Genomic DNA, 24,549 nt, shown 5'->3' with positions numbered 1-24,549 from the left:
CACGACGAAGTCATTATGCTGTCTACTGTCAGCGGGAATGAACCTACTAGAACTACCTGCAGCTGTCGCCAGTCCTTGGACCCCTTGCGGATCATTATGTCTCGTTTCGCATGAGGTGTTGCCATGGCTCTGGTGCTGCTCACCAATACCTACTTTCGTACTACTAATCAACAGATTCATCCCGATTCCACGTCGAATACAATTCCCGGTTTATACCGGCACTTTCGAAGTCTCGTTCGTCCATTGCTCAATGATTATCGAGGTCAAATTTGTGCCAATAGTAAGACCTTGCAGTTGGACAAGATCCTTCTGGAGACTCCTTCGTGTTGCGTCCGCTCCTCTACGTGGGGCTGTGCGTGTCAAAAAGTGGGAGATACATGCTCGTCAACCTAGTTTAGTCAATTCAAGATTCTTCATTCTTATGACAACCAATTCTCTCTTGTAATATCAATGCTTTGATGTTGACCTCTTTGCTTGTGTAGATTTAGTTGTGCTAGTTGAAGGATAAGTTTGGCTTGTACATGTAGAGCGGCCTCGCTATGTTTGGAACACCCATCTAGGATCCTTGTCGCCTAGAAACTCTCCGTCTCCATCTCCAACGTCTCCACCAAACGGCCTCAGTTCTTTGGCTTCCATCTCTACAGCCTTGGCCTTGTTCTCCCTACGTAAAACAAGCCACAAAATTCCCACGACGAAGATATTAGCAATCAGGTATCCAAGCGCAAATCCATGTCCTAGGAAAAAGCGTGGACTACTTTCCGTACGATACAGCTGCGTTCCGATCACAGCACCGATATTGCCCACACTGATCTGCAGAGCATTAGCGATGCATCGCTTTGTTTGCCCGGAAACATTATTCGCAGGCCAAGATAACACAATCGCGACCGAAGGATAGATACCACCAGCAGCAAAGATAGTCCCCAAGTATGACACACCCGCTTCATGGTCTGATAAGAGTAGAATGTATCCGATGCATGCAAGGGCCGATGTGCCCATTATGAAAGGGGCACGAATGCGGAGTTTCTCTGATGCAATGGCAACAGTAAGTGTCATGACAAAAGCCACAGCATAGGGTGGTACGGATAGCAGCTGGGCTTGAGCTGATGAGTATCCGAGTTCCTTGATGATCGTAGGCTGCAACGCGTTAGTACTAGGAATATAGTGTGTAAGAGTCAAAGCTTGAGATGACTCACTAAGAAAAGGGAAAGCGTATATAGAGGTAGTGACATGGTATGGAAGCCAGCACAGTATAGCCACACTTTGGGGTCTTTAAATGCATCTAGAACAGCTGACCAGGTGAAGCTCTCGTCCTGTGCGGCATCACTGTCATGTTTTAATCGGAACTGAATAAACTCTCGTTCCTCATTTGACAAAAATTCTGCGGTCGAGGGATAGTTGTAGACCCAGAAATAGGCGATGACGGAGGCAAGTACTGTTACCAATCCCTCCTAGTGAAGCAATGGAATTAGTGTAAGTCTCAAAGGCCGAGATTGAGAATCATAACCGGGACCTACAAGAATAAAAATCCATCTCCAACCACTATAGCCTCCAGTACCACTCATATGCGCGATACCCTAGACATAGTTAGCATTTGGCTCTGAACGGTTCCGAGTCCTGGAGTGGAAATTACCCATGCCAAAATGCCACCAAATGCACCAGCAAGACTAGCAGCACTGAAGAAGAGACTAACACGATAATGCTGCTCATTCCGCTTATACCACATGGAGATATAGTAGACAACTCCTGGGAAGAGGCCACTTTCAGCAACACCCAGAAAGAATCTCGAGGCAAGATACCCGGAGTAATTCTGGACCACTCCTAAAAGCGTGGCGACGATACCCCAGATCAGAGTCAATGTGGGCAACCATGCTCTCGGCGTAGCCTTCTTGAGGATGATGTTGCATGGAATCTCGAATAGAACGTAACCGACGAAGTATAGAGTTAGACCATTGAGATATTGATCCCCAGCTTTAGGTAATTAGTCAATCCAGGGTTCATAGCGAATATGCTAGTGCGATAAGAATAAAACATACAAATTCCGAGATCAGTAGTCATTCCTTCAAGTTTGGCGTTTCCAACTTTCGAACCCATCAGCATACGGCTACCATCGCGCAGGAATTTGAGAACCAACCATTGCTTCTATCAAGAAATGATAACAGATACAGCAAGGTCAATGGCGGCAACAATCGATAGTCCAACTTGCGTAGCAGTGACTTTTCGTCAATACCGACTGCCTCAGCAACGCTACTCGATGAAGGCGAAGGCACAACATCATTTGTTAGGTCTGTAGCTGTATCGACATCCTTTTTCTCATCTAGAGTAGCCATGATGCCCACACAAGGATCAAAATGTGAGGCCAGAGATCTTGGGCTGAAATCAGCGTGCCACTGAATTGACAAAACAACTAGGCACAAGCATGGGTTTTAAACGTTGAAGCACACCATCCATTCTGGGCTTCACGCGATTCCCAATACGAGAACAAGCGCATATAAATTCAAGGTGTTGCATCATGCTATTTCCCGGCCGAGAAACTCAGATTCAGAGATGGCGAATAATATCTCGAAGAAAAGTAATTGTGGCACACATTGGCAGAAAAAACGAGGTGAAGGTGATGAGCAATTCCGGGGTCGCGATGACGAGCTCGGGTGGGGATTAAAATTGAATTAGGGACCACATCGTAGTTATGCGGGATGATTTATCCATTCATAAACTTGAATGTGGGTTAGTAGATCTTATTTTCCTTAGCGGTAGACTTTATTTCATCTTGAAATGTTCGACTTTTACCTCAGTGGCAATGAAATGGAGAAAGTGGATAATGGAATAACCTGAGGTTATAGAAAAATGAGACGCCCCAGATATCCAGCAGTTGAGACTTCTCAATGTTTGCTTTTTGTTCCATACAAGAACAAAACTCCACCTCTTCTAGCAAAAATAATGGAGCTAATAAAGGATCAATGGTTCATCAACGAATCTAATTTTTGAATAGAAAAAATGGTGATGTGAATACTAGTATACTCCAACTTGAAGTCATATGGTCTGGCAGGAACAGTATGTATAGCATGATGATTTATATTCCCTCCATCTTATTTTGAATTGAAACTGATGGCCTATTGATCTCCAAAGCTGAATCCCACAAGAATCGATTCAAGACAGATACCACCTCTTCATCTGTAGATAAACCCAACTCCACTGCAGCGCAAGCAGCAATACTGCAACAGTTGTCAACCGTCTTCTTTGTCGCAGTGGCATAGGTAGCAAGGTAAAATGACCAGAGTATCAACTGCGGTGGAAGTATGCTGGGGCTTGAGAAATCTGTACATGCCGTTTCAGTGGACTTGTAGATTGCCGTGATCTTGGCGATCAAGACTTCGTATGGACTGGAGTTTGAACAGCTTTGATTGACAAGCAGTTCCGAGAATAAGAGGATTGAAAGCCGACATATCTCGTGTATTGGATTTGAATATGTTGTGAAAAGAAGATTGTATTGCAATGCGGTGGTCCAGTAACGAACACGGGCTGCCTCAGTGTGGCCGGCCGTTTTGTTTAATTTCTTTAGCGAATCGATGATTTCTGTTGCAGTTTGAATATATGAGATCAATGCATCATCAAACGGGACCATCTCATGCAACACCTTGAACCCGATGTTGATAGTCGGTATGTGATTTTTGAAGGGGCTCAAAAGTGTCCGATTGGAAAAGTAAGGTGTCTGAACCGCATCTATAGATCCAACTAGATCGGCTCTTTAGATAGGAAAATTAGTCCGAGACGGAAGATTGGGTAGAATGAAGTTGAAATAGTCTAACTCATACCGGTATATTTTTCCTATTGCGAGGGGCTGTGCCTCAAGTGCATCCAAGCCACCGCGAAGGGTGACTAGCTTGTGAAGACCCTGCATATGAATTTTCCAGTTCTCATGTGATCCCCTGTTCTTCTGCTCCGTGTATCAATATCCAAAACTTTAGGTGTTTGAAATATGTTTCAAGACTAAGAGTCTTACCTCTATCATAGCTATTGTTGAGATAGTAACGAGAGTGGCAGCAGTGGGAACCTTGTCATTCTGGATGCGCTTATTCACAATTGCGATAGCAGCATTCAGGTGTTTGATAGTGACCAGGTAGTTATGATCTGGCTTATCCGGTTCGTCAGGTGAGAAATGTGAGTTCGCACAGCCAAGGATAATGTGGAAAAAGGCATCATCAACCATGGCCATCGGTAGCCAGTAGTCTGTCATGGGGTTTAAGGTGGTATATTTCTCAATCGAGTAGTATCTCCTCCATCCAACGGTAACATCTAGTACAGGAGTCAGCTGTATGTCTTTTATTTAGTCCAGATATCTCTAAAACTCACAGTATTTCAGAAGATCATGCATATATGGCTCGATAATAACCGGGAACGTGTTGAATGGATCCACGCCCGCAATCTGAGGACACGGAGTATTGACAATTGAAGGGCGCTCTTGATTATCCTTCTTGCTGCTGTTCTGGAAATGGTTTATCATGACCCGCCTACGAATAGCCTTTCTAGACTCAGTATCTGGGATACCCGATCGACCTGTAATGTGGACAAATTCAAAAACATTTTGCTTCGATCTCTTTTCGGCTAAGAGGTGATCATTTGCGGTCAAAGCCAAGCGTTTGGTACCTGTGTACCAAGATCAATATTTGGTACCCCAAATAGGGTGGAAATAGGTGAACCCACTTCCTTTCGGTCTTCCTCTCTTGTTTGCTATCTTCAACGCGGTGGGACCAATATTGTAGGGAAACACGCAGGGTTGATCATTATCAGTCCGAACTCCGACAGGAAATATCACCTCGGCTGACGAATGCATTGATTTTGTTTCTAATGGTTCACTTGGAGGCTGAACTAGGAAGTCAGTATCAAGAAAAATTAGCAAAAGCAGAAAAAGGTCAGAGATCAAGGAATCCCTGATGTATTAGTAGCGGAGAATGGACGTAGTTAACAGTCTTAGCTCCGAGGCTTAAGATCTCAGGACCACGCTAAGCCCAGTATGGGCAACAGTCCAAACTAATTCACCGAATTGGGAAGTGATCGTCTCTACGCGATGTCCCTTATTCTGATCATATATGGAGATTCTATAGACCAGATTCAAGCTGGAGAAATCTATAAATGACCGGTATTGTCCCGCGTTTTTTGCAGCATTCCGCATCTTTCAAAGCTTCATCACTCGAATTTCCTTTCCTAACTCCAGGACTTGTTACTTGCTATGTCCAATTATGTCAAACTTCAACTACGATACCACTGGTGAGGAGGTAGCCTCCGTCTGTTCCGATGAAATTCTGGGCAAGATCATTCTTATCACTGGACCTTCGCCCAATAGTCTTGCTGCAAAGTTTGCCATGACGATCAGTGTGCACGCCCCGGCCATGATAATTCTCGCCTCCCGTGATACTTCCAAGCTGGAAGAACTCGCCGCCTCAATCAAGGAAATTGGACCTGCAATCGCCATCCGTATCCTGAGGCTCGACTTGTCTTCTCAAGCTTCAATCCGCGAGGCGGCCCAGGAAGTGAACAGCTATGAAGATGTCCCATACATCGATGTACTCGTCAACAGCGCAGGGTTGATGGCAGTTCCCTACAGTCAGACACAGGAGGGCATCGAACTTCAATTCGGAGTCAATCATGTTGGACATTTCCTCTTCACAAATCTGATAATGGGCAAATTAATCTCGGAAGATGGAAGTCGGAGTAGCCGCGTACTTAACGTCTCAAGCGTTGGTCACGAGTTATCACGAGTGAGATTTGAGGACTATAACTTCAAGGTACGTTAAACATATATGATTTTCTGAGTGAGTAGGCTGATGAGAATGCCTTTAGGATGGCCAGTACTATAACCGATGGTATGCATACGGCCAATCCAAGTCAGCGAACATGCTATTCTCTGTTGCACTTGCGGCAAGATTGGCCAAGAAAGGACTCATCTGTGTGAGCCTTCATCCAGGTTCAGTCTTCACCAATCTCAGCTCCCACCTGGATAAAGATGCATGGGAAGAGCTTGGTGAGTCCTAGGATCATTGAATCTATCTTTAAAGCTTGTCAGCGCCCACTAATGTACTTCATAGGCGGAATTGGATTCCAGCTTGGGTTGCCAAGGTTCACCAGCTATGAAGGTCTTGATTACAAAACCCAGCAGCAGGGAGTCGCGACTTATGTCTTCGGAGCATTTCACGAGTCAATCACACAGCAGGGTAAGCTTAAGATACCGTATCTTGGAGATGCAAGTGAGCTAAAGCGATCATACAGTCAACGGAAGACACCTGAGAGATAGTCAAGTATTGGAAATAAGAGGGTATAAGTCTTGGGCCCGAGATCCCACAGATGCGGAAGAGTTATGGAAGCTCAGTGAAACACTTGTTGGACAAGAGTTCAACTATTGATGAACAAGATAGCGATCTGACAGAATCCACTCCATTCCCATATTGAACTACCATCCGCAATAAATAGTAAAATTCTAGTACAGGTCAAATTCATTAAAGATGCGCTGATAGCGGTGTACCTGGTGTTTTCCCTTCCTTGATCATCTGGCTAAGTTTAAAAGCCATAGCACCAATAGGAGCGGTAGGATGCCCACTAATCTGCTCAGGAAAAACACTGGCATCCATCACACGTAGCCCTTTAACACCATGCACTTTGCACTGTAAATCAACAACACTGCTACTTGGGTCCGGACCCATACGTGCAGTTCCCACCGGATGGTCAAGAGTGAACGCCTTTTCCTTCATGAAGCGAACCAGATCCTCATCTGAGATCTTTTCAATATTGCTGCTCGAATATGGCCACCACTTAGATGCAGGATCGTCGTTGATAGGGACGGGCTCAAAGTATTTTTGAAGGGCTGCGCTGCGAATTATGCGGAGACAACCTCGGAGTCCTGCCAGAATAACCTTTTGATCGTTATTTGATTCATCGGACAGGTATTTGGGATTGATTATTGCTAGAAGATAACCATTCTGTCAACATAAAGTAAAGTGATACAGTATGGAAACATCATATCCACTCACGGTGATCGAACGGATTTCGGCTTCTGAGACTGATTGTTCCTGTGCTAAGTGGACGGAGGTGAGTAGGCACTATACTAAACATTCCTTCCCCTTCGGCAGCTGGCTCTTCACCATGGTGAATAAAACTCAGGGGCGCAGCAATCAATTCAATATCCGGTCCAACGGACCCCGATGTGAAATCAGCCGGATGACTGCTTGACTCAGAGAAATTGAAGTCAACAGTTCGCAGAAAGGCAGCCACCTCGCCAACATTGTTCGTCAATGGCCCAGTTCCAAATAGCTTCCACCGAAGAAGAGCCGGTAAGGATTTGATAGGGCTCTTTAGATAATCCAGAGTATATGAAGGATTTGCTTTGCAAATAATAGGCGTAGGACAAAGGTGATCCTTCAAATTCTTGCCAACTGCTCTGCTGTTGTTAATGATCGGTATTCCCAGAGGAGTCAGCTCGTCAGCGGGACCAATTCCACTGATTAGTAGCAACTGAGGTGTATTAATTGCTCCTCCTGAGAGGATGACCTCTCGTCTAGCATGGACTTGGAAGCTCTCACTGTTGGGGTCTTTGCTGCTTCGAAACTCGACGCCGATGGTAGTGGGTACTTCAGTTGTGAGACAATCAAAGAGCACCCGGGTAACATGAGCATGACAGCCAATATAGAGATTAGGCCTCTTAAGTACCTCAGGTGTTAGGAAAGCAGTCGCCATGGAAGATCTTTGTCCCTTCTGATCAATGAACGTCTGGAAACGAGTGACACCACCCAGTGTACCTTCTTTGGTATTGACATCTGGAATCGCCGGAATCCCTACCTCTTCACACGCAGGAATAAAGCCCTTCTCTCCTATCTCTGATTCAGGAATACCCCGTACTCCATTTCCCCTCTGCGCCTCTATTTCCAGCCTCAATGGCAGGCCGAGAAGGGTTAGGTGTGAATTTTTCCATGCGGCGGAAATAAGGCACGAGATCATCATACCCCCAGCCCTGACACCCATGCACAGAGACCCATTCATCGTAGTCTGACTTTGCACAGTGGTGATACATCATGGCATTAAGCGAAGTGGAACCTCCAAGGATGCGTCCCCGAGGCCAGTAGAGCTTACGGGAAGCTAGAGCAAGCTGTTCCACGGTATTGTAATCCCAATCATGCTCACTGTGGAACAATTCACCAAACATGAGAGGAACTTTGCTTGCGAGAACGTTTTCATTGTTTCCACCGGCCTCAAGGAGGAGAACGGATGTGTTCTTATCCTCGGAAAGCTTGCTGGCCAACACACAACCTGCTGCGCCTGCTCCGATAATCACTTTGAGTAGCCATGTCAATTAGCAGGAGTATCCATGTGAGATTGATCCCTCGCAGTATAGTTCTGAAGGAGTTCCTCACCATAATCATAGCCTTTGAGAGTACGTTGAGCTGCCGCATAAGTAACAGGTGGTCCTACTCGAAGTTGAGGAGTAGCATAGTGAATTGGATTTTCCATCGGATTTCGACCCATGATGTGCTATTCCAGTAGTAGTTCCAGAACACTGGTAATGATAGAGCTTTGAGTGGATATATTCCAGATTTCCAAGTCGATCTCTGAGGGTGTACAGAAAGTGTTCTTAAATATTCGGTTATGATCTCAAGACTCCTCCTTCCCCGCAATCTCGATTTCCCGCGGCACGGTCCGAACTCCATGTGAATTATTTGTCTCATTTCCCCCTCTCATGTTCCTGGCTTGGTATAAAGCATTATATCTCCCTGAAGCTAAATCTGTCAGTAGCTGGCGGAGCTATGACCGAAGTGGCAAGGACTTAGAGCACTCTGAAATTTCAGGCGTGCTGCTTTCAAGCTGATTTGCACCTAGAGCCGAGGATCAGACTATGCCCTTTCTTCTGCAACTCATTATACCAGTAGCTACTATAGTATATATAGAACATTCATTATTCAAATGATAATCATTCTCTTAGACATTGATCTCAGTGAAACCATCAAGTATGTGATCAAAAGGTCCTATAGAGGACATGGTGAGATGAAAATCCGTTTAATTCAAATATTTGAATTGCAGATAGAATACGTTTGAAATGAAGGATAGGGATTGAGACTGTACCCGCAAGCCCTGCGGAGTCCATTCAGACTTTTGACTAGTATACAGTTATTGAAGCGGTGTTATTGTGTATAGTCCACACCACAACTTGGAATACCGTAGGAAAATCATCCAGGGGGTATATTCTTCCAAATTGGAGACGAACTGGACGTCTCCTAAATATTGGAAAGCCATTCAAGCTCCAGATGTCTATCTCGCAATGATCTGAAGTTGAATCTGCATAGATTCGATATTGGCCAGTCAATTCGTTGTGGGATGGAAAGCATCGCAACCAGTACTGATCTGCTGATGACTGTGTATCAAGTCGCTATGCGTGACACCCTCAACCGTGAATTGGGTACGGGGCAACCTTGGTAAAAGATCTTCATGAACATCTTTTGCTAGCCTGTATGACAATGAGAACAGCTCAATTATTTCATTCTAGCGGTGAAGCAATGGCATCATCCCACAACGAAATTCGTCAGCGCATCAAACGACTTAAATGAATCAAGCTCTCCTGAAACGCAAGGTCCGGTGGATCCCATGCACGTCGATCTCTGGGAAAACCGTGGAATTGCATTACTGTAGCACAGCTTGGAGATTTGTAGGTGGTCCGGTTGGTTTCATACAGCCGACAGCCGAGGGCGCAACCTGGTGGGGAGATCACGCCATGCAGTAGGCAACCACTTAAGAGATAAAATGGAGTCGGGTAGGTATTATGCTGTGTTCTTTTGGTTCGATGATTATGGGTTCATGGTGATCACAGTAAGGAGCACTTGAAACCAGATGAACTGAAGTTGGTCTAAGTCCAACTTAGTTGATGGGTGAAGCTTCCCCGCGTTTAGGACTCCGTATCCGAGCTTGAATCGACATCGGCCCACTGACACTAAACTGACACTGGCAGTTATCGGACGATGGATTTTCGGTGAGATGCACTTCAATATGTGTAACATGTATATATTCGATAGAAATCCGAAAAATTATCAACAACTGGGAAAACACAAAAAGTTGTGCGAATTTCTATGTTCCACCTGTATGTGGTGCGCCTTGAATGCCATTAACTCCTCGCCAAGGATATCTCGCTCGTTGCCGATCATTAAAAAGCGTAGAGAAAAATGAGAAAAAAAAATAGAAGGAACAAGCTAAAGCCTCAAACAGAGTGGATCCACTCAGTCCAGGCTACTTGTTCAGAAAGGGGAAGACATTTGACCAGCTCAGGTGGATCCTGTTTCCATTGAACAAATTCCTTTGTATCCAGTTCTGGATTGTCATTTTTGATATGATCACTGACATATCCCCTGGTTTGTTTCGTTTTAGTAGCCTCATCATCCGAGTAGGCCACGTTCACCGAAGGCACAGCTAGAATTTTGCCAAGCCCTTGACTAAACAAATCCTTGGCCAGCAACATTGACTCGCCCATATAACAATCAGAATCGGTCTGCTCTGTCGATCGGAACTTCAAGGTGTCTTCAGCAAATGACGTGGCATTCAATGTCACCATACCGCCCCAACATGAGTACACCTGCAAGGGCTGGGACTTTTTATAACGCCGCTTATTGGGTGGGTCATCAAAGAACATATCTTTACTATGTGTCAATGAGCCATCGTGCGGAACCTCAAAGAAGGTATTACCGGCCAGTGATCGCGATTCCCAGACGTCGTGGAACACAGTCCCATTGAGAACCCAATCAAATGCGCATGTCATCTGAGCACCTTGATTAACATGCTGAAAGACCAATTCAAGTATGTCCTCAGGACACACGGCGATATCATCCAGGAAAATAACCACAGTGTCGGATGAATACACACTTGACAGAGCGTGTGGTTCCACATCTTTAGCTTTCAGTGGTTCGAGGACCTGGTTGCGGAGGTCTGCAAGTGTTGCATTTTGGCCCGACTGGGCATCATCTGAGCTGCCCCTGCTGGTCGCAAGGAAGAACTGCGCTCCCAAATCATCAACCCTCGATTTTATCACAGTGAGGATTTCCAAAGTTCCGTCCAGAGATCCTCCATCGACGATGGAGATCGCACAACGCTCGGGTCCCAAATACTTTATAGTCTCAATTATGGTACTCATCAATCGAGGGAGGGCGTCGGCTGCGTCCAAGAGATTCAATGCAAAGAAGTATCGCGCCTTGCCGCTGCCGTCCGCATCGCTCTTTAACTTCTCATATCTGGAGCCCATACCCGAGGGACAAGATACGCGCTCGAATGGCCATTCGTCATTAAAATGCATGATGGAATGAACATATCTGTAAAGCTCCTCGTGCGATATAGAATGTGTCGGCAGGCTTTTGCTGGCCCCGTTCGGAGTTGGCGATGCATTCAACCAGTCCGGCCATGTGTTCTTATTATTCCAAGCTAAGCTCCATTCACCCGTAGGTCCCGTCGGGGTGGGCCTTGGCGCCGAGGGCTTGTCGACTATATCCTCCTGTGATGAATCTTGTAACGGTTTCGATATTTCCGGATCGGAAGTGGAGGGGTTTTGTGAGGCAGTGTCGGTATCTTGGTATTGAGGTACTGGGGGTAGATGGCCGTCGAAGATTGTTATTCCGAGATCGTTATTCCAGCGACTGAAATGCGCGTAAAGCCGAGATCCCAGGAACAGTAACCCCAAGGTCAAGATGATTCCTCCCACAATGGCCTGGTACCATTTCGGCCTCATCATGGTGATCCAACAGGTGGGTGACTTGGTAGTTCGTCAATGCTTCTTCATTCCATTTGAGTTTAGTCAGGAGGAATCAAGGGGAGAATAAAGGAAGTGCTCCAAGGGAGACAATGCACCAGACCAGGTCTGTATATAATCTGGAGATGTCCCCCTTTGCCACAGCGTGATCTATAATAGATTTCTGCTCGAATTTCGACGCATTGGATGGGAGAGATGCACTGAAAGTGAAAGAGCTTGCCAGCGGAGATCCGGTGGGACAATCCCGTCCACATGGCCGAAAACGGTATCCCGCCGCGTGTGCATTTGAAAGACTCCATAAACCTCCAGAGCAGAGCCCAAAGGATAGAAATGACAGAAAAGTAAAGAATTTGTAGGCTTACCTTCGAAGATCAACACGATCTATGCCAATCTATAGTTCTATAACTTTGGTTTCGGGCCGATGAAACACTTCAGACTTGTCTATGGGAACCACATTGAGAAAAAATCGACAGCGATCGTACCATACGCGTCCCCGATCGGCAGAGGGGCTATTTAAGAGAAGAGAGACCAAGCCTGGCCCCTATGTACAATATTTACCCCGTTATAAGGTGATCGAACAAAGTAGGAAGAATCTAGGAAGAATCCAAGGGGAATGTATCGATTGCGCAAAAGTGCAATTTTAAGACTTCATTGAACGTCAGCGCTAGGTGCCTTGATCGTGGACACTATCGAGCACCGGCCCTGTATGAACCCAAGATATCCAGTTAGAATACCGGATTCCTCGTTAAGATCCTTGCTCAAAGCTCTTATCATAATTTGATCAGTGGCGCACGGACCGATGACGCCCGGTGGAGACCATGGATATCCGAGTAACCGAAGCTCGAGAAAGAAGATAAGTCCGAGGTCATCAGTCAACTGGCAAACCAGTGTGGAGAGGTGCCCCTGATCCATGACTGGTAGAATCAAACGGACCATGTATGCACCATGTATGGATCCGCCCCATATTTTCTCCATCTCCCCCTGCCGATGGCCGAGTAGCGATTGATACCAGCCGAGCACGAAATCATGGCGCAGGATGTACAAGTAATGTGATGCAGGGATCGGATCATTCGCCGGTTTGAGCTTTATAAGAGCTGGGGGTGCAGCTTCCCCTCATTGTGTTTTGGTTTCAGCTCTCCAAGAGACTTTACCTGTCTCATTCTCTCAACTTCGCTTTGTATTGTTTTATCCTCTCTTCAGCTCAGTAACGATCATGGCTAAACGTCCAAACTTCCTCGTTATCGTCGCCGATGACCTTGGCTTCTCCGATGTGGGTTGCTTCGGTGGAGAGATTCGTACTCCCAACATTGATAAAATCGCAGAGGAAGGATTGCGGTTCACTGATTTCCATGCCGCTGCAGCATGCAGGTGAGTCTTACTTCGGAGCTCCCAGAGCAACAGTGTCAGTGGAGCTTACTGGAGGGTTAACCAATAGTCCAACTCGCGCTATGATCATGACTGGTACCGACCACCACATTGCAGGTCTAGGAAACTTGATTGAATGGACCAACATCTCTGGTCAAAATGGCCCCAAGGGATCTGCAATGAGCACTGCCCCGCAGCGAGGTATGCCTGGATATGAGGGGTATCTCAATGAGCGTGTAGTGGCACTTCCCGAAGTGTTGCGAGATGCGGGGTACCACACCATGTTATCTGGCAAGTGGCATTTGGGTCTAACACCAGAGCGCTCACCTCATAAACGTGGATTTGTTCGGTCGTTCGCTCACCTTCCCGCCTGCTCCAATCACTACGCCTTCGAACCTCAATTGCGTGATAATGATGATATTCCTACATTCATTGAGGCGAGTTACATTGGTCTGCATAGTGAGGATGGCGAGTATGTGCGTCATCTTCCCGAACGCTGGTACTCGTCAGATGGTTATGGTGACAAGATGATCGATTACCTTCGCGAGTGGAAAGAGTCTGGTGGTAGTTCTGGACCCGATGGAAACGGCGATCGTCCCTTCTTTGGCTATCTTCCTTTCACAGCGCCCCATTGGCCTCTCCAGGCTCCCAGGGAATACATTGACCACTACCGCGGGGTCTACGATGAGGGTCCCGATGCTCTTCGCCTGAAGCGTCTACAAAGATTGAAGGAGCTGGGTATGGTCAGGGAGGACGTCGAGGCTCACCCTGTGGTCGCCGATGAGATTAAGGAGTGGGACGAATACACACCAGAGGAGAAGAAGAAGTCCTGCGTGTCAATGGAAGTCTTCGCCGGAATGGTGGAATGCATTGATACCAATGTGGGCAAAGTTGTGGAATATCTGCGCTCGATCGACGAACTGGACAACACATTTGTATGCTTCATGTCCGACAATGGCGCAGAGGGTGCCGCTTACGAAGCCTACCCTATGGTCCAAAACGGCGTGATGCCCCATCTACAGAAATACTATGACAACAGTCTCGAGAACCTGGGTGCTGGTAACTCATTTATCTGGTACGGTCCTCGCTGGGCGCAGGCCTCTACCGCTCCTTCTCGTCTGTACAAAGCCTACACCACTGAGGGTGGTGTTCGTGTTCCATTCACCTGCCGCTTCCCCAAGAACATTAATCTCAAGCCCGGTGACGCAACACCTGCTCAGGGCGGTATCACCGACCAATTCTCCACTGTCATGGATCTCGCACCCTCTATTCTGGATATGGCGGGTGTGAAGCACCCCGCTCCAACATACCAAGGCCGTGAAGTTGTCTCCATGCGAGGCCGTAGCTGGCAACCATGGGCCACAGGCCAAGAAGAGCGTATCCACCCGAAGGACTTTATCCAGGGCTGGGAAACTTGTGGACGTGCGGCTCTCCGCTGCGCCGACTGGAAGATTGTTTTCATTCCCAAGCCTAAGGGTCCTGAGAAGTGGCAGCTGTACAACCTCGTTGAAGACCCCGGTGAGATTCACGACTTGGCAGAGCAAGAACCCGAGAAGCTTAAGCACCTTCTTAAGCTATGGGATCAGTATGTTCTAGAGACGGGCGTTATCCCATTGTGCCCTGATTTGGGTGAGTTCCTTGAGGCGACTGAGGCACAGATGCCTGAGAATGCTTGGATGGAGTTTGACTACTGGAAGGAGGGTGCTCGTGATGAACCTGAGAAGTTTACGCGCGAGCCTCCTCGCTTCCAGCGTACTGTGAAGCAGTGGTAAGACTTGGTCACAATTTACAAAATAAACCTTCAAATTAGAAGGATAGCTTATCAAAGTCATGAATCAATGAAAATCAATAGAATTCATTTGCGTCCAAGTCGTAAAGAAAACATGGAGCTCCATTACTTATTTTTACACTGGGTATTAGGTAGGTCATGGCAATAATCGCCTACGTTGATGGAAATAATCTTGATCCTAGGCTAGTGGAGACAACTACTTCGCTACTATTTTAGAAAATTTGCCCAAATTTGCCCGTGCAGTATAAGTCTGGAATTTGTAGTCTCATACCTTAAGGCGAAAAGCATGTTTTATTTACATGTAGCTACTGCTCGAGTCTAATGCGCAAGGTCAAGAATCCACAAAATCTATATTGTAGTATACAAGTAACCATATCTTACAAATGTAGCCCATCAAGACTAATCAAACACCCTTCTTCACAGCCCAGAAATAATTACCCCAATCTTCAGACCCAGGGACAATCTTCCATCCCAGACCAGGGACATAAATCGTACCAACACACTTCCACCGCATATCCTCCAGCACAGCAGGGCCCGCACGGGTGACACCGGTATCAGCCGCGCGCATCAAACCCTCTTGAGCCCAGGCATGTAACTCAGGAGGGTTGACAAACTTACTCCACTCGTGTGTACCACGCGGCACGACACCAATAGGCCAGGGTGCTTCCGCAATAACCTGGTTTAAAAGGAAAGACGGGAAAGTACGGGAGATGGTTGAACCAACGAGCCAACCACCAGGCTTAACAGCACGCAGACAGTTCGCGAGGAAAGCTGATGGGGTGGTAGTCTTAGGATCGATATGCTCGATGACCTCGAAAAGGGTCACGATGTCGAATTGAGGGTGGGTGGTATGTGGGGAAGATGTTGGAGCCTCGGGCTCGGATTTAGAGGCAAGCACGTCTTCCAGTGTGGTGTTTAAGTAACGGAATTTGCCAGTGCGGAGGTGTGTATCAACAGTGGGGTCCCTGCGAGCGTGGTCTTTGGCGATCTGGATGAGGCTAGTGGTAGGGTCAATGGCTGTCATTGAAGCTGCACGAGTTGGGGTTGGTGCAGGAGCGGAGGAATCGAGTGGGATGGTGCGCGCGAGTGACTCGGCGAAGATACCACCACCGCAGCCGATATCAAGATAATGAAGATTTGCGGAGGTATTTGAGCTAGGCGATTGAGAATCTGAGAAAGGTGGAGGGCTTTCTGCGAGGCAAGATGCGATGAACTCGTGGCGGAGAGGGTTCATCAGGTGGAGGATTCTTGAGGGGCCCATAGGATCCCACCAAGAGCTGGCCAGCCCGGAGAAGTGGGAAACCTCATCGGCGGACACGGAGGATGTAGTGTGATTGCGAGTTAATTGCTGTTTAGGATGCACGATCGAGGATCGAGACGTGTTCTGGAACCGGCATAGTGCTGGTCGGGATGTGGATGTAGGTGTGCGGATTGCACGGAAGGGCAAGAAACCCGGGCGTATAGATGGCATGGTGAAGACAGAGTTTTTTTATTCGGAAGGACCCGCCAATCCTCTAATTAGGGCTCCAAATCAGCTGTAAGTGGGTAGCAAGAAAGTTGAAGCTATTCCGCGATCGCAAGATCTCCGAGACAAACAGAGCAAACATGCCAAGACCTCCCACACCAGTTGACGCTTCTAATTCTAGGGCAGTGCTGTTGGTTCTTCAAGTTCAAATGTTTTGAGAAACTGCATGGCTTTCAGTACCCAATCTGAGCTTGGAACTATCCGGTTATGCTCACTCTTGGGAAGGTTCAGATTAAAAGCATACTACTACTACTAGGTACTGGTTTTCAAGTTCGCAACATATACTGGTCTCATTCAGGCACTGGCAGTTCCAAGGTTACTAGTACTCGAAATTCAAACTTGAACTTGAACCATTGAAGGGATCCATTTGAACGAAATTAAAATGAGTCAATGCATTCGAGTTATCGAAATCTACAGTCTAGCAATACTTCAGTCATAAAATGTTAAACATTGCCAAATGCGTGATCTGAATGTCAACTGGTATATGCGGAGTAGTATTACCCACGGTACTTAATGCTAAAAAGACATCTGATTTATGGATATGACCTTCAAATGATTAATGGAGGATTGATCTGGATGATCAAGTTAAGATATTATGTATATCTTACTAGGATAGCCCAGTATAGTTGATATTGATAGCCTTGTGAAAGAAAAAAGATGAGATGCAAGGACAGGATTCGACCAATTAAACTGCTGACATACCCTTGATTGACCAATGAGAGAGTGACACTCGTTTAACATGTGAAAGTCACCTGTTCCCAACAGTTTTGCACTTTTTGACATGTGAAAAGACCAGAAGTGGAGAAAGAAGTCAAGTTGTCCCCATAATTTCATCTCCATAGCATCTCCCCAGCTACAGTTGTGTTCAGAATCCAGATGTCACTGAGTGTTCTGGGTTTTGATAAACACGAGATAATTTACCTCATTCGGCATCCTGCAAAATTCATGTCGATCAGAATGGCTCACCAGTCAGATCACTGCAACTTCGATCCCGGGCATCGAATCGCTGCACGCCATGTCTGCGGATGGGAAAGAACCGGGGAACCCATTGGTCGTGATAACGGAAGAAACTCTATGCGACGCCCAAGGGTGCCCCCACTAAACGACATCCAGTCTAGTGGCAGTGTTTAGGCCCCATGCCAGCAACATAGCTTGATTTCCATCTCAACAGAAATTGTGGGCCAGAATGCACTCGAATGAATCGAGGATCTTATTAATAGGCGCGCATGGCGCAATATCCATGGAATTTTTTGGCTCGAGTCCTTATTGACGTGTTTACTTCCAACTCCAACCAGGAACCACCTCCTTTTGGAACAAACCCTCCCACCCTCTTGGAAAAAACCAAAACCTGGAAAAAAGCAATTACAATTTCAACACGAGTCCATGAGGACCTCCGGTTTCCTCCCTGTCCCTCGTTTTCTTCCCCGCAACACCCCATTTTAGCCCCTCCCCAGAAATTTTATAATCCCGAACGCGATTATGTCTTTCATCGATACTACCAAGGATCTCTCTGCTCTGTTCCAGAAACAAGTGCAAGAGACGCCCAATGCGACTGCCCTGGAGGATGGAACTACTACATACACATACGCGGAGCTTGACCAAGAAGTGGATACTCTGGCTCTTCGGCTGCGAGAATATGGCGTGAGCCGCGACTCGCTGGTCGGAGTGCTTCTTCCTCGTAGTGCTCACTATGTGATTGCTTGCTTGGCTGCACTTCGTGCCGGCGGTGCATTTCTGGTGCTCGAGTTGGCATACCCCGCAGGTCTCTTGGCCGATGTGCTAGAGGATGCCAACCCCGCTGTGGTTATTACCCACCAAGTGGAGGCCCCGCGAGTCAAGGCCAAATGCCCTGTAATTGCATTGGACCAGCCAACGGCCGATGTCAACGGCCATGCGAAAGAAGCTGCTCCATTGCCAGGAGATGACGATTTGGATCGCCTGGCGTTTGTTTCGTATTCTTCAGGCACCACAGGCAAGCCCAAGGGAATTGCCAACCCTCACAGAGCTCCCGTGCTTTCTTATAACCTGAGATTTGGAGTCCAGGATTTGCAGCCCGGAGATCGGGTGGCGTGTAATGTATTCTTTATCTGGGAGATTTTGCGTCCGCTGCTGCGCGGTGCGACAGTTGTGACCGTCCCAGACGATGCCAGCTATGATCCTGCCGCGTTGGTTGATTTGCTGGCAGCCAAACGGGTTACCGAGACATTGATGACTCCGACACTCTTGGCTACTGTGCTTTCTCGCTATTCTGCCGGTCGCCTGACATCTCGTCTACCAGAGCTACGCACACTTTGGCTGAACGGCGAGGTAGTAACAACAGACCTTGCTCGTCGGGCAATTGCCGCTTTGCCGAATACCCGTTTGTTGAACTGCTACAGCGCATGTGAAACCCATGAAATCGCATGTGGAGATATTCGAGACATGCTTGATGACTCTATTTACTGTCCTGTCGGTCCTCCTCTTGATCCAGAACAGATCTACATTCTGAACGAAAGTGGAGAGCAAGTGGAGACGGGCACGGCCGGTGAGCTGTTCATCGGTGGAGACCTCCTCGCACGGGAGTATCTCAATCTTCCTGAGACAACAGCCAAGGCTTTTACTCCTAACAAGTTCACATCGATGCCTGGCGCGCGGATGTATCGAACTGGTGATCTTGCCCGGAGACTGCCTTCTGGGCTTTTGGAAATCACAGGCAGAGTGGGTGCCATGATCAAACTTCGTGGATACTCTGTTGTCCCCGCTAAGGTGGAGAGTGATATCTGTCAGCATCTGGCTGTCAGCCACTGTGCCGTCATCGCCCACGGTGATGGATTGGAGCGACAGTTGGTTGCGTATGTGGTGGCTGATAGTGAGACTGGAGATCGCACTGCAGTCGAAATCAATGAATCTGGCCACAGTCCAGCGGCACGTCGAGCTCTGGAGCCCTATCTCGCCCATTATATGATCCCTGCACTGTGGGTTGTCCTACAGGAGATACCCACTAACGATGTGTCTGGTAAGGTTGACTTGAAGAGCCTTCCTCCACCTCGCAGTAGTAGTCCAGTCGGTAGCGACTCTTCCACAGAGAAGGACCCCATTGGAATCAATGACATTGCTACTATTTGGGCTAATGTTTTGAAGACATCTAAAGCCTTGCTGAAACCTGAAGATAACTTCTTCGATCTGGGCGGTCACTCCTTGTCTCTTGCTGATCTGGCATCCAAAATTTCGAGACACTTTGGCTTCCGTGTGCCAATTCCTCGCTTGGCGGAGAATACTACACTAGCCGGTCACCTGGACACTGTGCGTGCGATCCGAGATGGTCATACCGCAGCCGTTCAAGCAGACCTCCCAGCTGTGCTCTTGGCAGACTCTACCTTGGATGAAGACATCAAATCTCTGCCAAATACCAGTCTTACTTCTGTTGCCACCGCAGAAACTATTCTGTTGACCGGTGTCACCGGCTTCCTGGGCGCCTTCTTGCTTCATGATCTTCTCGAAAGCACATCAGCTAAGATTATCTGCTTGGTACGATTCAGTGACCCTGAAGATGACGACCAGGCTGGTGGTGTTGCCCGCATCCGTCGCAACCTTCTTGATCTGGGTCTCTGGCGTGACACAATCATGGAGCGCCTGGAAGTTCTCCCTGGTAATCTCTCTCGGGCCCGGTTTGGATTGTCGTTTGAAACATTCGATGATCTTGCCACCCGGATTCAGGTTATCGTTCATGCTGCAGCAACTGTGAACCTTGTTTACCCTTACGCTGCCCTCCGTGGAGCCAACGTTGGTGGAACCCGGGAGATTCTTCGTTTAGCTTCCAAGGGAGGTGCGACCGTTCAATATGTATCCACAAACGGTGTTCTGCCTCCCTCCCCAACCGGTGGACGTGGTTGGTCTGAAGACACGATGTTGGATATCGCGGAGGTTCCTACGAAGCTCTTGGATGGTTATGGACAGACCAAGTGGGTTGCAGAGCAGCTTGTCTTGAAAGCGAGTCAGCGTGGTTTACCGGTAAAGATTCATCGATGTGGTACGATTAGTGGTCACAGCTTGAACGGCTCAGCTAATGCATGGGATCTCCTCACTGCACTCCTGGTCGAGTCTATCCGAATTGGTTATGCCCCGGATGTTGAAGGCTGGCGCGCGGAGATGACACCTGTTGACTTTGTCAGTCAATCTATCGTTCATCTTTCCACACAGACACAGGCTGAGCAAACCACTTACCACCTTGGTGATCCAGACCCTGTCAATATTCGGTCTGTCTTTGAAAACCTGAAGGACCTTGGGTACCCCACTGAACTTTTGCCATGGGATGAATGGGTCGCTCTCTGGACCGAAAAGCGAGGCTCAACAAAGGGTGGAGATGGTGCTTTCACCGTCGATATCCTCCGCAGTGGAATGCCAACTGTGGAATTCCTGCGTGGTATTGTCGTTCTGGATAACGCTGTCACAAGGCCATTCCGCGTGGCCGTCGAGAGACCCAAGGTCGATATCCTACTGCTCGAAACCTATGCTCGCCATTGGTTTGCCCGAGGCTGGCTTCCTCGTCCCCCATCCCGTCACCAGGCCGTCGATCGCTCTTGCAAGCCAGTTTCTCGCGGTCCTCTTAGTGGCCAAGTCGCTGTTGTGACAGGTGCTTCTTCCGGTATCGGTGCCGCTGTAGCCGCTGCTCTCGCCAAGAAGGGTTGCGCCGTTGCACTTGGTGCCCGAAGACTTGATGCTTTGGAATCTGTCAAGCGTAGTGTTGAATCATTCGGTGTGAAGTGTATTATCCGCTCTACAGATGTCACTAACAAGAGTCAAACAGAGGAACTCTTCAAAGCTGCTCAGGATGAACTCGGCCCAGTCGATATTCTCGTCGCCTGTGCAGGTGTGATGTATTTCACAATGATGTCAAACTGCCAAACGGATGAATGGGAGCGTACCGTCGACGTGAACTGCAAGGGTCTGTTAAATTCCCTCTCTTCCACTGTCCCCGGCATGCTTTCCCGTGGCCGTGGTCACATCGTGGCAATCTCCTCAGACGCCGGTCGCAAGGTCTTCCCTGGTTTGGGCGTGTACTCGGCCAGCAAGTTCTTCGTTGAAGCCACTCTTCAAGCTCTCCGCTTAGAGACAGCTGGTAGTGGGCTAAAGGTCACTAGTATTCAGCCTGGAAACACATCAACCCCATTGCTGAACATGTCCACGGATGCGGAGGCTGTGAAGAAGTATGGTGAGCCATCTGGTGCTAAGATCTTGGATCCCTCTGATGTGGCGAACTCCATTGTTCATGCCCTGTGCCAGCCGGACTATGTTTCTGTGAACGAGATTCTGGTGGAGCCGCGTGATGAGCCTATTTAAGCGCCATGTTCTATTTCTTCCGATATTTGTTTTCTTAATGACCCATTTGTACTCTTTGCTTTCGAGGATAGATATAGACTTCATTTCTGGTACATAGATTTGAGAATGATTCCTGCTTCACGATGAGGTATCCCAGATTCATTGAACAATTCCAAAGAATCCAGAATAGATAAGGAGTTCCTTCAAGTGCTGAAGGCGCCTGGAACATTTGAAGTTTCAGTATGTAAAAAGAAATCACTCTACATTCAATGTTGCGTGATGCGGGTTCCACAATGGACGAGTTGACTGCTTAGGTGGGCTTTGCTTGATCTAAAACCCTACCACCTGAATGCGAGTCTTTATTGCCGAGGCCCTTCGTCCTTACAGCAAGTCCCAGAACCTGGATCTTTATTTTCAAAATTAATGTCACGCTCTAAACAGTGTCAAATCGCTCAAAGTAAAGAAGAAAGAAAATCTATCGATTCATGTATTCCATCTCTGTCGTCTACTACTCAATCATTCTACCTCCTGGGTAGATCCCGAAATCCTGTATGTACAGCAAACAAAAATGAAACTTGAAACAAATAGTCTATAGCCACCATGGTATCATAAATCAAATCAAAACCAGGAAATGGATCGTTCAAAAATTTCATCAACAGAAAAGGGGTGAAGGGGAAGGTATACCAATCTTAAAACCCGTGCATGCCTTGGTGACCCAAATCTTGTATCCCATGCGTCGGGGGTCTATTACCATGACCTCTATGCTCCTCATCATCATGAGCTGCATTTCGCTGTGCCGAATTAATAACAGAAGGATTCCATCCTTGCTGATCAGCCCAGAAACTTAACTGGCCAGGAGTTGCCTCACCAAGCACTGGTAGAAAATTCCCTGTATTGATGGTTCCATTGAGTTCGATGATCGACTTGGAACGTTCTAATAGGGATGGGAATAGGTACGAGGGTGATCCACGGATCTGAGAGAGTGTTTGTAAAATCCCCCAGAGAAGCTCGCGTGGATCAACTGTTGATTCAACAAGTCGATGGACGGCTTTTGAACCGAGTGAGCGGGTGACATCTGCTACCGCAGCGCCCATATCAAAAAGCTTTTGCTCCTGCTTTCATCAGCTCGTTTCCTCTAGGAGAGTATGAAGTGAAACATGCAAAGCGTTGAGTCTGATTAACTTACCATTCCGATCCCATGAGCATCCACCGCGCCTTGCGACACAGTTCCAATAACACCCATAACAGCTTTTCCAACCAAGACAGGTAAATGGAACGGCATTACAGCATCATCCTTGGCACCAGGCTGCGTGGGATGATTCATTGAGAGTTTCCACATCATGGATTGAAGCCATTGCTGTGTAATGAGGATATCAACCTGTTGGATCTCAAGAACACCCTCTAATGAGATGGGTTTGCATAGACTCGATTGGATAACTGAAGTAGGCGGACGCTCTAGGAGTCCATCACTACCACCGGCTGAGAGCCAGTCATACAAACTTGGCTCGAGCTTTTCAAAGAGGTTGATGAGGTTTATGAACCCATATGCAAGTATTGGGTCTTCTGAACAGAGGACTTGTGGTTTGTGGATGGACCCGCGGAGCATGACTGGTTTGGACTGTTGGAGGGCGTAGCCTCTGAAAAAAATATCAGTAAAAGAATGAACAAAAAGGGGGATGCCAGTTCTTTTAACGAATACTGACCTCTCAGTGATAAATAGCAACCAGAATACCCGCCGTCGTTCCTCTGCCTCTTCTACGAGGAAATCCCCATACGATGATTCGCGATGAAGACCCAATGTAAATGCCATCGATGTAGCCTGACACAGATAATACCATGCATGAGTCTGATGATCCATATTTCCATAGGAAGCAAAAAGGAAAAACGATGTAAGCAGGCTCTCGATACTGATATCCTCCACCACATCGCATTCCCGACGCGCCCTTACAGCCTCCTCAAGCAACTTATCACCCGAAACAATGGAATGCCCATCTCCCAGACTATACATTCTCGCAGGATCTGGTGCAGGATCAGCTCCGTCAAGCTTGAGCTGAATATGCGTAGCTGCGCAAAGAGAAGCGAGAAACGCGTATCGTTGTGGGGATAGCTGTTCGGGTTGGTGACTATCAATACGTAATTGATCCCCACGCACAACAGGCATTATAGGGAAAAGATATTTCAAATAGACATTGACATGCGCCAATAGGATCTGAGGCGGCAGACGGCATGCGCGCGATGCAATGGGACCATAAACCGAGGAACCAACCGTAGTGAGATCTAGTGAGTCCGGCGATGAGCCCAGTTCCGAAGGAGGGAGCTGCGCAAAAGACTCAAAGATGTCATGCGAATTAAAAGGGGCATCTTGAGCAGGAAAGGCACTGGCTGGTGAAGCTGGCGAGCTCAATCTGAATCCCTCGGCTGAGCTGTACAGTTGATCTGGGGTTGTATCTCCATGTGTGGAGAGCGGATGGATCGGCGCGAGAGGATAAAGCGTTCTGAACTTTGGTCCTTTGCGACGTAAAACATCGCTATAAGAGCAAGATAGTAACAGACGCTGGCATTTGTCGCAAGGTAGTTCGCGTGAGCATTTGATCTTGCGACGACGGCAATTATCGCAGGCTTGTTTTGGAGAAGGCATGGATGGATCCATGATTCCGGGATGGAATGAGCAAGTTGAGCAACTCAGGGCCTAACAATGTCAAGCATGGCGCATGTCAGGTCTACACCGAGATAACATTTTGGGAATAATGGGGGAATTTAACAAGGTCAAGTTTCATCGATTGTATGATTTCATCTGGGGGAAAGCGG

The 24,549-nt window shown here is 47.6% G+C and overlaps 9 protein-coding genes across 9 annotated transcripts; 3 read left to right on the top strand and 6 right to left on the bottom strand.

The window, feature by feature from the left end:
* Positions 1–537: 537 nt before the first annotated feature.
* N7483_006144 (uncharacterized protein) lies at positions 538–2,327 on the bottom strand (the record flags this gene model as incomplete). Its single annotated transcript, XM_057089581.1, has 6 exons — positions 538–1,134; positions 1,194–1,448; positions 1,515–1,574; positions 1,631–1,968; positions 2,034–2,078; positions 2,132–2,327. The coding sequence occupies 6 exons, from the start codon at positions 2,325–2,327 to the stop codon at positions 538–540; spliced, it is 1,491 nt and encodes a 496-aa protein (XP_056949410.1).
* Positions 2,328–3,742: 1,415 nt separating this feature from the next.
* On the bottom strand, positions 3,743–4,578 carry N7483_006143 (uncharacterized protein; the record flags this gene model as incomplete). The annotated part of the gene is made up of 4 exons (XM_057089580.1): positions 3,743–3,931; positions 3,998–4,290; positions 4,348–4,480; positions 4,543–4,578. The coding sequence occupies 4 exons, from the start codon at positions 4,576–4,578 to the stop codon at positions 3,743–3,745; spliced, it is 651 nt and encodes a 216-aa protein (XP_056949409.1).
* Positions 4,579–5,234: 656 nt separating this feature from the next.
* On the top strand, positions 5,235–6,395 carry N7483_006142 (short-chain dehydrogenase; the record flags this gene model as incomplete). The annotated part of the gene is made up of 4 exons (XM_057089579.1): positions 5,235–5,780; positions 5,836–6,016; positions 6,081–6,206; positions 6,262–6,395. 4 exons carry the CDS (start codon positions 5,235–5,237, stop codon positions 6,393–6,395), a joined length of 987 nt encoding a protein of 328 aa, XP_056949408.1.
* Positions 6,396–6,488: 93 nt separating this feature from the next.
* Positions 6,489–8,508, bottom strand: N7483_006141 (GMC family oxidoreductase; the record flags this gene model as incomplete). The annotated part of the gene is made up of 4 exons (XM_057089578.1): positions 6,489–6,952; positions 7,020–7,826; positions 7,885–8,316; positions 8,397–8,508. The coding sequence occupies 4 exons, from the start codon at positions 8,506–8,508 to the stop codon at positions 6,489–6,491; spliced, it is 1,815 nt and encodes a 604-aa protein (XP_056949407.1).
* Positions 8,509–10,228: 1,720 nt separating this feature from the next.
* Positions 10,229–11,746, bottom strand: N7483_006140 (glycosyltransferase family 69 protein; the record flags this gene model as incomplete). Its single annotated transcript, XM_057089577.1, has 1 exon — positions 10,229–11,746. One exon carries the CDS (start codon positions 11,744–11,746, stop codon positions 10,229–10,231), a length of 1,518 nt encoding a protein of 505 aa, XP_056949406.1.
* A 1,231-nt stretch (positions 11,747–12,977) lies between these two features.
* N7483_006139 (arylsulfatase) lies at positions 12,978–14,901 on the top strand (the record flags this gene model as incomplete). The annotated part of the gene is made up of 2 exons (XM_057089576.1): positions 12,978–13,132; positions 13,200–14,901. 2 exons carry the CDS (start codon positions 12,978–12,980, stop codon positions 14,899–14,901), a joined length of 1,857 nt encoding a protein of 618 aa, XP_056949405.1.
* Positions 14,902–15,321: 420 nt separating this feature from the next.
* Positions 15,322–16,389, bottom strand: N7483_006138 (3-demethylubiquinone-9 3-methyltransferase; the record flags this gene model as incomplete). The annotated part of the gene is made up of 1 exon (XM_057089575.1): positions 15,322–16,389. One exon carries the CDS (start codon positions 16,387–16,389, stop codon positions 15,322–15,324), a length of 1,068 nt encoding a protein of 355 aa, XP_056949404.1.
* A 1,533-nt stretch (positions 16,390–17,922) lies between these two features.
* Positions 17,923–21,762, top strand: N7483_006137 (NRPS-like protein biosynthetic cluster; the record flags this gene model as incomplete). Its single annotated transcript, XM_057089574.1, has 1 exon — positions 17,923–21,762. One exon carries the CDS (start codon positions 17,923–17,925, stop codon positions 21,760–21,762), a length of 3,840 nt encoding a protein of 1,279 aa, XP_056949403.1.
* Positions 21,763–22,430: 668 nt separating this feature from the next.
* On the bottom strand, positions 22,431–24,391 carry N7483_006136 (putative C6 transcription factor (AmyR); the record flags this gene model as incomplete). The annotated part of the gene is made up of 3 exons (XM_057089573.1): positions 22,431–22,853; positions 22,928–23,378; positions 23,445–24,391. 3 exons carry the CDS (start codon positions 24,389–24,391, stop codon positions 22,431–22,433), a joined length of 1,821 nt encoding a protein of 606 aa, XP_056949402.1.
* Between the last annotated feature and the right edge of the window lie 158 nt (positions 24,392–24,549).

This window comes from Penicillium malachiteum, assembly GCF_028827825.1.
Source record: "Penicillium malachiteum strain IBT 17515 chromosome Unknown utg000002l:1.0-8849297.0:1.0-8852440.0, whole genome shotgun sequence".
In the NCBI taxonomy this organism is placed as follows: domain Eukaryota; kingdom Fungi; phylum Ascomycota; class Eurotiomycetes; order Eurotiales; family Aspergillaceae; genus Penicillium; species Penicillium malachiteum.
The sequence above is the reverse complement of the archived record's forward strand: the minus strand, read 5'-3'. Positions and strand labels throughout refer to the sequence as shown.